This window comes from Gobio gobio, assembly GCF_949357685.1.
Source record: "Gobio gobio genome assembly, chromosome: 4".
In the NCBI taxonomy this organism is placed as follows: Eukaryota; Metazoa; Chordata; class Actinopteri; order Cypriniformes; family Gobionidae; genus Gobio; species Gobio gobio.
In genome coordinates, this window is record NC_137100.1 from 61899853 (window position 1) to 61912950 (window position 13098).

General features: G+C 38.8%; 1 protein-coding gene across 9 annotated transcripts in view; it reads right to left on the bottom strand.

Moving 5' to 3' along the window:
- The window catches only part of pxna (paxillin a), a 57746-nt gene that overhangs the window by 12534 nt on the left and 32114 nt on the right, over window positions 1-13098 (bottom strand). For 4 of the 9 annotated variants that reach the window (XM_079815887.1, XM_079815889.1, XM_079815888.1 and 1 more), the window contains 3 exons: window positions 10667-10874; window positions 10373-10565; window positions 7481-7631 (listed from right to left, as the gene is read on the bottom strand). In XM_079815887.1, the coding sequence (XP_079672013.1) occupies window positions 7481-7631; window positions 10373-10565; window positions 10667-10874 (552 nt within the window). Of the gene's footprint in view, window positions 1-2919; window positions 3253-4026; window positions 4297-5680; window positions 6767-7480; window positions 7632-10372; window positions 10566-10666; window positions 10875-13098 lie in introns of all 9 variants that reach the window. The other 5 variants (XM_079815883.1, XM_079815885.1, XM_079815881.1 and 2 more) reach the window with 2 other exon arrangements.

A 13098-nucleotide genomic window follows, 5' to 3' on the forward strand; every position in this document is an offset into this window, starting at 1 on the left:
ATGGAAACAAATCAGCGCCGCTCACAGAGAGAAACTCAGTCACATACTGCAGTAACGATTCAAAATGTGGAGTTTTTATATTTATTATAACATATAATGCAGTTAAAAACATCAAACGACCATGAGTGCTGTTTTCCTGAATACCAACACGACTGAAAATGTGTCACTGATTTCATATGACACTGACAGTTCCATAAACAATTTTACAAAAGTTACTTACAACTTAGTAAGTAAAAATAGTTAGTAAGCGAAAATAGTTCCAAACAAAGCAGCAACAGAGCGTTACTGAATGATTCAGTGTTTTGAATGAATCGTTTAATCAAAGATTCAATGACCTGTTCATAAACGACTGCCTCATTCTTGAACAAATCAGCCATTTGAACGAATCGACTCAATGATTCACTCATTAATACCTGACGCCACCTACTGGCAGTTATGTTAAAACATTCTTTCCAACATTTCTTATTTGTATTCAAAAAAAATATTTAAAACAATCTCATAACATCATTTAATTAAGTTGTAATTTTTCAGTGTAAATTATTTAATTTGATTGGTAACAGCCATATTGTCTTATTCTAATTGAATGTATAGATCAAATTTAAGAATATAAAAGGAAACATATCCTATATTTAATAAGATTATGGGAAAAATGCCCTTTATAAAAGGTAAAAATATCATAAATATGCAGATTTAAATACGTCAAAGCTCTTCACTGAACACTATAGTGAGAATATTGCTTCAGAATAATGATTTTAACTCTGCAGATCACCCTGATAACCAGAATTGTAAGTCAGAATGTAAACTGGGCCACAGATGGTAAGCGCAATTACATTAACCCAAAACTAACTTAGTTAAAATGCCACAATTTGTATTAGAATATAGACACTAGGAGAATAAATTGTTATGCAAGTACTTTTACTTTTAATACTTAAAAGTACATTTAAAAGCAGGCACTTTTTACTTAAGTAGGGTTGTCATTGTGGTACTTCTACTTTTACTAAAGTAAATATATCTCTGGGTATTTGTACTTTTACTTAAGTACTGAGATTCAGTACTTCCTCCACCACTGGTGGTGTGCATGCTTTTGGTGTGAGCACGAAACCTGTGGGAATGACTAAAATGATGCGCAATGCAAGCACTATTTAACCGGAGCGAATAAGACGAGTGAGTGAGAGGAGGCGGGTGTGTGTCATTTTTCTCTGAGAGAAGAGAGCGATGTTGTGTTTGTTATATAATTTTTGGTCACACTTTAGATTAGGGCCAAATTCTCACTATTAACTACAACTATTATTGCCTCAAACTCCTAATTACTGTTTATTAATAGTTGGTACGGTAGTTGTTAAGTTTAGGAATTGGGTAGGATTAAGGATGTAGAATATTGCCATGCAGAATAAGGAATTAATAACCCTAACCCATGCTTTATAAGTACTAATAAACAGCCAATATCCTAGTTATATCCATACTAATAAGGTGGGCCCCTAACGTGTTACCTATTTTTTTTATTACAGTGGAAATCCATTTACTAAATAATGTTAACTTTGACTGACTGCTTCATTTCTACTTTAAAAGGCAACTGTAATTGATAACCAACTTCGTTGGCAACAGAATTTGCTCACATACCAGGAATCTAGAGGGGAAAACAAGGAAAACAGACTGTCTTCATGGGACATGTTGGCACCAGCAAACTATTTAATAAATGCTGAGACACTCCTAGTGTGAGCTCTGTTTGGAGGTCAAACACACAACAGCATGCGCTCAATTAGCAACATGCTAGAAACTACGAAAGAATGGATAGAAAGGGCACAGGGTTCCCACACTAGCGGACCAATGAGTTTTCAAAAATGTTTTTCATGGCCTTCCCAGTAGTTTGTGATTACTGGATATCACTAAAGATTCATTGACTTGAAAAGAATCCACACATACATTGATCGTTTATTTAGGTCCCTCCCAAGGTTTTCTCCACTACGGTCACCTGGTGGAATTTGCTTGCTCAGTTTCAGGTCAGGGTTGGGTTATCGATTCAACTGCACTGACACTAGAAGATGAGAACAAAATTTGAACTGAACAAGCACTAACTTCGCAACATCGACAACTGAACTGACTTGAGCGAAATAATGACATTATTGTCTTTTTTAGAGCTCCTTTACAGCTGAAATTGAATGCGTTTCATAATTGATGACTTCAGATTAATAAACAGGAAAATGTTAATGATGCAGAAGATGCTTTAACGCAATCTGTATTGTATAGACCTTATTCACAACAGCGCCATCTTTGGCTCAGGATTGAAAGCGAAACATACATCTCTTCAGTGGGTTGTACTGTTATTTAACGTTTTTGGATTGTTCTGATGACAAAACACTGCAAAAATATAATTTCAAGAACATTGCACTCGATGCGTTCTGTCTTTCGGTTTGTATTTGCACAGCATGAAGGAAAAATCTTACGGATTTATGATAATTGTACCGTTCGACCCGGTCTACCGACATTTATTATGACATCCGCTTCAAACATACAATGCTCATGATAACTTTCGCTAACTCTACACTAAGTAAATCCACTTCACAAGCTAATTACTCTTTGACAGTATAGAAATACACAGAGCTACTGCAAAAATGTAAGTTCAAACACAAAAATTGTAAAGATGTCTGTACGCTTGTTTCTCTGGTGCATAAGGTCTATAAAGCGCTATATAAATAAATGTGACTTGACTTGAATGATTCACTATGGCTTGTGAACCTGTTTTACTCTACACTAACCCAATATACTACCAGATTTCTATGACCTTTAACACATTTCCATGACTTTTCCAGGCCTCACAAATTCCCTGATATTTCCATACTTTCCCAAACCGTGCAAACCCTTATCACAAAGATGCAAGCTTGGATCAGATGCAGATAAACGGAGAGAGCAAGTTCATGCCTGTACCGGTGGAAAAAGAGGTTCGTATTCCGTTTGGCAGCCCACTGATGATAAAACCTTTGGTGGAGGGGGCGGGGTCGCAGGTTTGGGTGGAGGGGATGGAGGAGGGGTGGGGTCTTTAGGTGGAGGCAGAGTCGGAACTGGAGGAGGGGGAGGAGGAGGAGGAGGAGGAGGAGGAGGAGGAGGTGGAGGTGGAGGTGGAGAGGGCTCCCTAGGAGGTGGAGGTGGTGGGGGGAGAGGAGCGGGCATCTGTACCACAGACACTGGCTTTTTTGGGACAGGATGGATAAGGACTTTTTTCAGAGGACTGGGCGAGTCTGGAGGAATGATGATCTGATGGACAAAAAAATGTGAAACACGTAATAGGAAGTAAAATTGGCACACAATGCATAATATTGTGCAACAATCGGGTTCCAGAAGTAAAAAATCACATTCATTTTCTCCATAGGAAGATATAGGAACTTATAAATCTGTAAAGACAGACCTGTTGAAAACTGTCAAAAACAATGGAAAATGCTTTTGCTCAAGGCATTAGTTTGCATTATTTCAAGGATCGTGTTTAACACCAGAATTCCTGGTGAAAAACTACATTACCCATGATGCTGTACAGAAAATTCCACCAATCAGAGAACCGTGGCAGCAAGTCATGCCAAAAGAGCTAGCTCTGCAGGGAACACGCTCCAAATTCGTTTGCAAATAATTTTACAATAAACTGAACAGCAATTAATCATATATTTCTCTATAGGTTTTCATTGGATTGTCAAACATAATGGTTGATGGGATTGTAGTTCTTTACCTCAGTAAAGACGAAACAGTCTTGAACCTGTGTCTTTTTGTCTGATTTTAAAAGATTGTAATGTTGCGATTCACCTCGTAGCTGCTTGGTTTGGTTCACGGCTTATAACACTTTAACAAAGACCTTTTTTAAACGTTCCTATGGGAAAATGAATGGAAAAAATCCTTTCAGAACTAGCGCCATGGAAAACGTGAAGCACTATTTGAAAACGTCATATAAAAAGCACATTTTATATAAAACAAACCAATTTGAGAAATGTTTTTGTGCAAGCTTTTTGTTAGTTCCACCAGTAATCTTGTGACTTACACTACCTTATCAACCGTTGGTGATACACCACCTTCCTCTCTTAAGCGCTGTGGGTTGGAACAGACAATGACCCCTTCCGTAAGCCAATCATCTGGCCGTTTTGGTGGCCGCTCAGTGCGACCGATTCCCAGTTTCCCTTGCAGCTCTTCAATGAGTAGATCTTGCGAGTTACTCTTGTTGAGAATGAGCGGGCCTGTTTTTCTGCGCAAGTGGCCGTCACGAAACATTGGGTGAATGTTGGACGTTTCCTTTGTGCGTCTGATGACCGATTTAAGCTGCGGAGAGGCAGCATTAATGAAGTCACCATTTTAAAAGTTTCGATCATGCAATGCTTTCTTTGCAAACGCCATTCAAGAACTCAGATATCCAGTCCAAAGGCCTCTAAAAAGCAGGCAGCATGATGAAAATCAGTACTGTAACCTCACACCCATCAAATTTGGGCCAATGCAATGCGTAGCTTGAAGCATCCTCTTCGTGACTCACAGTAACATCTCTAACCTTCCACAAACAATCTGAAATGATGCAAGAGCAGGTATAAAGACCATGAAGCAAACACGACATGCCAAAGCAATGCAAAGCAAAATTGTCAAAACAATTTTCAATTGGACTAAAAGGTTGAAACTGACATCACTGCTAAAAATCAATTCAATTCATTGCAAATTCAATTTGAAATTTGACTCAACCTCAGAGGGAATAAATCCAATTCAATACAAAATTTGATTTGATTTAACCACAAATACATGCAATATATTTGTAAATGCATGTCTAGTTTTATTTAAATACTCCCCTTCTTAGGCAAGAAAAAGCTACTTTGGAAAAAGTTTCGATGACAGTTCGGATGAAATCGATATTTCCCAGATGTTGAACACTGAAATTCTTTTCCATTTTTAGCATTTTAAATTAGATACTGGCGAACGCAAACAATATATGATTTAAAAGTTATATTTCATGATTGATGCATGTGAATCTGCATGATTTGAATGCATTGAGAAAATGATTGAACTGTTCGTAGACTTCACACATCAAATTTAGCAACTGCAAATAATTTGCATCATGCAAGACCCTCAGAATATGGGACCACAGTAAATAACCACTTTGCAGAACATCTCCTGCAGCGATCTAAAAAGCACCATGTGCCCTGAAGAAAGAAAGAAGTGAAGGAATGCAATTGCACAATTAAACTCCATTGCAGAAGTGCAAAGAAACAAGCAAGCCTAGCCTTGTCCATTTAGCACCATGCACCTCATTGAGGAAGCGCGTCAGGGCATGCATTTGAACATCCCATCCACAGAATCTTATCCATTTCATGCACCACACATACTTTGGATTGCTCAATTCTCAACCTTTCCAAAAACACGATAAAAAGCAATGCAACTGAATAGAGCAGCTAGAAACCAAACAAAATGACTAGGAGCACTAGGTGACATTTGTACTCGGGTTTTTGAGAGGCATATTTAACTTGCTAATGGTTGGTGCTTCTATCTGAGCAGGATGGAAAGGTTCAGATTGGATATCAACAGGCCCCTTGACCCAAGGATCAGGCTCGTGTATTTGAGAAAGCATAAACAGCCGTATGTGGTTCAGCATGCTTCTCGTCATGCTCGCTAAATTTAGGGGTGCAAATTGGAGACAGACAGGCAGAGTTGGTGCGCCTCATACTTGTCCAGAAGCAGAGAGCCTTTCAACCGCTGTTGGCTGAAGTAGTGGAAGGTCCAGAGAAACATCTGACGCTCCAGGGTTTAAGGAGTCGTCTGTCCAACTGATCTCAGTCAAGGGGGTTTGTGTGTCTTTATAGCCACCCTGCGGCGTCGACTGATGAAGAAGTGCCAGAATGTCATCGTTCATTTCTAGCGAGGCATGATCTCTTTCAAGCAGTTTCACCGGCTCTGGTTGGGAAAGACTGGACGTCAACAGCTTGTCCAGAGCTTCCTCCAGAAGAGGCTTGGGGCAAGGAAGACTTATTCCCAATATGCCAGGTCCAGAGTTCTCAGGTTTCTCTTTGGAAGGCTTGGGAGTTAAGGTTGAAACTGGAGTAGCGGGTAGTGTTATGAGAGTTGGCACTGGACCCTTGCTAGTAATCCCTGGATCGGGACTTGGGCTCTTGGCAAGGACTCCAGGGACAGGACTTTTGGTTGCTCTAACAGCTGTAATGGGGCCTGGGCTCTTTCTTACCACGACTGGACTAGAGGTTTTAGCAATTGTTCCAGGACTAGAACTTTTCACATCGACAATTCGATTTGAGCTTTTCATAACCTCTGGTGGACTGGGGCTTTTAGCAACTGGGCTAGAAATCCTTCGATTTATAACTGGTGAGGAGACCTTTGCTACCACAGGTGGACTGTTTTTGGAAACCAAAATTGGACTTGAGGTTTTCAGGTTGACCGTCTTGATTTCACGTTTGTTTAAACCTGATGCCGGAAGGCTTGGGGTTTTTGCAGATGGTTCTGGTGATAAAAGGGACTCAGGGACTGGACTCTTTGCGCTAGAAACTACCAGTAGTTTATCCGAATGGGTCTTGGAGGAAGTCCAGCGCACCGTGGAGCTGGACACTGGAGCTACGGTTGTTGATTCCTCAACAATGTGGAGTTCCAGCAGAAGTGGAGCACAATTAGAGGAAGGAAAGCCGCGGTCAGATCCCTCCGTTTCTGGGACAGAAGGGATTGTGAGGCTCTCAGTCACCACAATATTGGAAAGTTCTGAGCCTTTAGTGGATAATGAGTCCTCCTTAACCGACACAGAGCCAGACTAGACAACCAACAGTAAGACGACAACAATCAAAGAGAAAGGGAGGAAAGCATTTGAGTAGAATCATGAAGGCATGCTGGGAATTATCCATTATCTCGAATAAAAAAAGCCATGCATGCAAACCAGTGGCTTAATGCATTGAGTTATGCAATCTCAAAAAGTTTGGGTAATTGAATCAATAAAAATGTATTCTAAGAATGCAAGAAAGTACAAGACGGATATTTGGTTTACCAACCTGAAAGCAAATATGATCACCAGATATAACATGACACCACAAACACAGCATTCCAGATTCTCTCTTTTCGACCGCAGTGTGGCTCACGTCCAAGACAGATATGCTAACAAGACTTTCACAATCGACCCATGAGAGCATGCCCTCATACAGGCATATAAACCTTTATTCATTTCAAAGGCCTTGATTGATAATAATCTACTGTTTACTATCTGATTATCATTATCAGGGCTCAGACATGCATTTCATAAAATCACAACATTAAATGAGAACTCATTCAAACAGCCCTTGTAATGCTACAGGCCAGATTATTTGCCAATAAAAGCATATTCAAAAATAAAACCTTTTTTTAAAAGACTCATTCTACTGTGTGGCAAAGCAATGGATCATCGTTTAGGAAGTTTTTTTTTTTTTGAGAACATTTATAGGAAACGTGAAAAAAATAATGTAATGTAATTTGTCTCTCTTGCTCCAAGACTTACATTGCTCTGAACTTTGAAGTCCGACAGTGAAGCCATGAGTTCATCGAGTTCTCGCGTAGCTGAGGAGGCTGAGATTCTGGCCTGCTGCTGGTTGGGGGTCTCATCCTGAACTTCTCTCACCTCAGGAACCATCGGCACTGATGGGGCAGGTCTATAAATTGTGCAATATTAAAATGGGATGTCAGAAAAGGTAGCGCACAGATGAGGCACCTGGTGAAGTTCTCTCGTTCACAACATTTCTGCTCATTTAAACATCAATATTTACTACAGTGGAGTCCAAAAGACCACAAATAATATCTGGGCTTCAAAAGCATAATTTAAACTCAAAAAGGATTTTGATCAATTCATTTTACTTTTTGAATTGAAACAACATATAAGAGGTGGGCTAATTTTTTTTAAAGAAGCAAATTAAAAACAATAGGACAAAAACAATAGTCCAAAGATACAGAAATAAAAGTTTTTATTTAACATGTAATAAAGAATAGTGCACAAATGTAATAAACAAAATGTAAATGAATTATAAACATACAATTAAAAAAATAAATATTAATATTAATGAATTAATTAATATATAAAATAAATATATAAAGTGATTCTTTTTAAAGATACAAAAAGTTTCTGTCTTTTGTAGTTTGATAAACATAAATGAGCTATATAAGGGTGCTGTCACTTTAAGACCTAATGCACGGATTTAATATACATTTCACATATCTGGTTTTCACTCAACTGTTTATGTTAACTTAAAACATAACCTGGGTTTACATGAATACACCACACAAATGGACATTTTGACATAATTGTGTGTATTTGACCATTCAAGCACAAGCACAAAATGGTTTTGGAGAACTGAATTCAGAATTGCATGCTGTCTGAGAGGTGGCTTTCTGCTCGTGCATTGAGGCTTATTGCATTTAACATTTCTTTTAATATCATGTACGTCCTGCTCTTTATTTTATCATTCATGCATGTTTCTTTATCATTCTTAAGTGTCAAAATCTTTAAGTAATACTGTGCTATGCAGATATATTTACTTAAAGCGATCCTGGGTGGAGTAACTTCTTGTTGATGTTCGAAGTGTTGTCAAACAAAACAGAGGCTAGCTAGACCCTTCCTCCTCCTCCTCCCCCTCCCCTCCGTGCTTCCTGATTGGAAGCCCTTCTGCTGCCGGAGTTCGAAGGCTTTTCCGATGTAAATTCGGGACTTTGCGCGTTCCTTTTCCTTTTCCCTTTTCGTTGCAAGTTGTTCATCAGAACATCGTCTCTTTGGTTGTGTGTCGTCATATCAAAATCATATAATTCGAACTTCCCTCTTTATGCTTCTCTCTTCTACACACCCCCCTTCATGTGCACGCGCACTAAGCCCAAATCTCCACCCCCAAATCATTCTTGTCGGTTATTGGCTGGAGCACTGTTTATTATGTTTCGTTGTCCAGACTCCCCAAGATTGTTTTTGTTGCCATTTGTGGAGCTTGTGTTGACTACAGAGACCGCGTTTTTTTACAGTGTGTTCAGGTGACAGGCAGCTAGCGGATAGTGAGGAGATGTTTGCTGTATGTGACAAAAAATGTTCTGGCCTAAAAAACACGTGACATCGCTTATAGCACCTTTAATGATATAGAAAAATATATAGAAACTTTATATCATTGCCATGATATATCGATATACCGCCCAGCCCTTGCCTTTTAAGACTGAACATTAGTCTGGGGAGTCTGCTCTGTATTTTCTCCTGCAAATAAGGCGTGATCAACGGGCATAGTTCAAATGACTCTGTACGCAATTGGATAGTCCTTCAAACAATAAGACCAACGATCCGGGTGACATACTTTGCAGAGCGGTCGGTAGTAAGGCAAACACAACCTTCTTTTGTAGGAATTGTTCCAGGGCAAGTTTCTGTTCCGTTTTCAAAGAAAACTTGCCATTGAAATCTTTTAAAACAGCAGCGGCATCAACGCTTCAGTGGCCGCCATGTTGAATGTAAACAAAAGCTGCTTGCCGTCGCTTCTCATCGTGTTAAACCCGCCAATAGCGCGCCAGGTGGAAAGCCAGTTTGTGATTGGCGCCCGGAGCTTTGTAATTGAAGCAGGATAGAAATATGGTTTCCAGCCAGAGCTGCAGGGCAAAATCTAATCACCGGCAGATCGGGCTGGGTTTACCCAGTCTAGCCCAGCCCTATATCCAGGGCTTGACATTAACACCCGCCAACCTGCCATACGCGGGTGTATTTCAGCAGTGGCGGGCAATGCAGTCACTCCTACTAGCCACTTTGGTGGGTTGAATTTTAAATATAATATAGACATTTTCAATTGTAGTCTTTTAAAAAGGCATCCGGATGAATATTGTTGGTGATACAGGGTTGGAATTTCAGCGTGGGATTGCACATAATTTTACTCTTTCCCACAGATTTTGTGCTCACACCCAAAGTGCGTGCACATTAAGTAAAATAAACACAAAATGATGTCAAAATGCCGGTCTTGGTTAGGATTCACGTACACTGAGTTATGTTTTTAGTGACCATAAAAAAGAAAGAGAAAAGGAAAACTCAGGCATAACAGTATAATGGATCCGTGCGTCAGGTCTTAAAGTGACAGCTGCCAAATTATGAGATAATATTAAACATATCTATATGGCAGTTTTCCCCATTGTATCGATGTCAAAACTGTGGCCAGTTAAAATTCTGAGTGGCTAGTAATTTTGGAAAACTACTAGTCACAGCGGCCGGTGAGCAAAAAAGTTAATGTCAAGCCCTGCCTACAACATATCAACTTTATGAAAACATTTTTTTTTAATAATTTAAAAAGGTAAAACAAATATACAATTTTTAAATATAAACACAAATATTAAATATATACAACTAGTAAATGAAAGAAATGTTTTCAGCAGTGTGTAAACTTACGCAGGGGCCGGCACAGAGTTCTCCAACTCGGTTAACAGGCTCGCCACACTGGGTCTGACGTCTTCTACCCCCCGACTGGGTACATTGCGTTTGGGTTTCTCCATCTTTGGAGGAGGCGCTTTCACAACTGATGAAACACCGTTTTCTGGGACATAGCGCTGGGCGTTGCTGGCTGGTTTGGGTGGGTAGGTCTCTGTGAAATATAAAATGGAAAAGCACCCACATTTTAAAAACCGTCAAAATGTGCATGTGATGTCTGTAGTGCTTTAACAAGAGTTGTTTTGAAGAGCTCGCCTTCAGTAGCGAAGGAGGGTGTGCTGTGCTGTACGGCGTTGAGCTCCAGCAGCAGACGGTCCAGCTCTGACAGGTTACTGCCCAGTGACGAGCTCATGGCGGCAGAGGGGGAGTCAGTAGTCTTCTGCTTGTTGGGGAAACTATAGACGTGCTCTTCGTCAGACTGTGACACGCGAGGACTGGCGCTTTTCGGAGCCGGGCTGATAGACTTGAGGAAAGAAAATATAGTCCTTTAACATTTAAGCATTGTTACTTTATAGATGAGAGCAGAAATAGCAAAAATCACACTACACCTGGGGTCTCAAAGAACCGCTTAATAGTTTAAATGACTATTAATAATCAGTAATATTATGGTTTAACTGCACTGACACTAAATTTTAACTGGATAATGACACTAACTTTGCAGCATCGACAGTATCTCAGTATTAGTATCAACAGTATTAGAAGCTTTTGACATTTAGATGCGCCATCAACCCAATCACTTTCTTTGGTGTTCATGTAAACATACATGGACACTTTTTGTTTCAATTGGAATTAAATCATTCCGATTGATGAATCCGAATGTAGTGTTTCTTAGATTTTCCAACTCCAAGTTAAACAGTTGAGTTTTACCGTTTTCGAATCCATTCAGCCGATCTCCAGGTCTGTCGGTAGCACTTTTAGAAATGACCAAAGAGTTGATATTTTTCCTATTTAAAAATGAAAAGTTGCGATTATACTCTCATTCTTTGGAACTTTGCTGCCGTACCATGGGTGCAGAGGCGCAATGATCTTACGCAGCGCCTGAAAATAGTCTAACTTCCGTCAACAAAATCAACGTGACAACCTGCTCGCACAGGGAGCGTTCTGGGGACTATTTTCAGACGCTGCGTAATATCATTGCTCCTGATGTACCCATGGTACGGCAGCAAAGCTCCTTGATTATTACGCAGGAATGAGAGTTTAGTTCCAAGCCATATCGGCCTAGAAAATCACAACTTTTCATTTTCCGTCGATCTTAGGTTGCGGCCAGTGTTCATTTTGACAGCAAATTTTGATTTAGTTTTAGTCATAGTCTTTTGACTAAAATGCCATTTAGTTTTAGTCATATTTTAGTCACCTGAATTGTTTTTAGTTTTAGTCGACTAAATATCATAAGATTTTAGTCGACTAAATCTACAGTAGATTTAGTCTCCTAAAATCTAATGGGTTTAGTTCAATTGTAATACATTAAGCATTTAAGCATTACATAACCGACTGTCACTTGAACTGACATTTTGACATTTTGTTTTTGACATTAAAAATACACGAAAGAGAGCTCAATTCACTTTTTAGTTTGTTTTTTAAAAACATCTATATAGTTTTTATAACTCTGTATTTCTGTTTTAGTTAGTAGGCCTTATCAGGTTAAGCTAAAGCTTCAAATAAGTTTATTTATTTTTTTAATTTCAATTAACATTTATTTAATTTCAAGTAATGAAGATTTTTTTAAATGGTTTTAGTTAACTATTATAACCCTGATACTTTTTTTAATATGTGTCAAATACTGGTCTTTCCTCCTGACGATGAATTAAATGGGAATGAAATTAAATACAGTTTATTGTGTAAGCAAAAACAAATATATAATGCGTGACTTTAAATTATAAACAAGCTCGAAATACACATTGACTCTTATTTTGAAATACGCCTTACTATTGCAGTTGCAGGAGCGCATTCAAGTTAAAGGAGATAAAATATGCATTGTTACAACCGTCTAAAACATATTACTATATAAACATCGTAAAGTAAACATTGTCATTATTCATCAGCATTAGTTCATAAACAATTGCCTGGCATAAATGTGCGCTATTCATTGATTGTGAGCTGCTCTGGAGCGCTGGATTGGGGATGAGCCTGTAGAAGCACAACAGCGCCGTGTTTTCCAGCGGTTTGATCAGCACGTTCAAATCAAATGTGCGCATCTGCTACACAGGACATCAGTTCGGTTCTAGCTGGATCTCTTTCCTAATCGCCCCTCCCTAACAAAAATGAGAGTAAGTTTTTGTTATAGTTTTTGTCATCCAACACTAGTTTTTATTTAGTTATCGTCTCGTTTTCGTCAGTGAAAAAAGCTTGTTGACGAAAATGATGACAAATTATTCGTCAACGAAATTAACACTTGTTGTAACACTTTCAACACTTACTATTGCAGGAAGCCTATTTGACGCTCTTGAATAAAACTGTCCCGTAACATTATATTTGAATAGAAAAGTGGACATAACTCCAGAGAGAAAAACGTTGTTAAATATATGCAGTATATAACAAATATAATCTTTTTACCTTTAACCTATTGTCTTAATTATTTAATGTGTTGAATATATCTGTCATGAAATATAAACATTTAAATAACTTATGTCCAACAACAAATTGGAGTAGAAACGTTATTCTGTTATTAATTTGATATAAAAACTGGC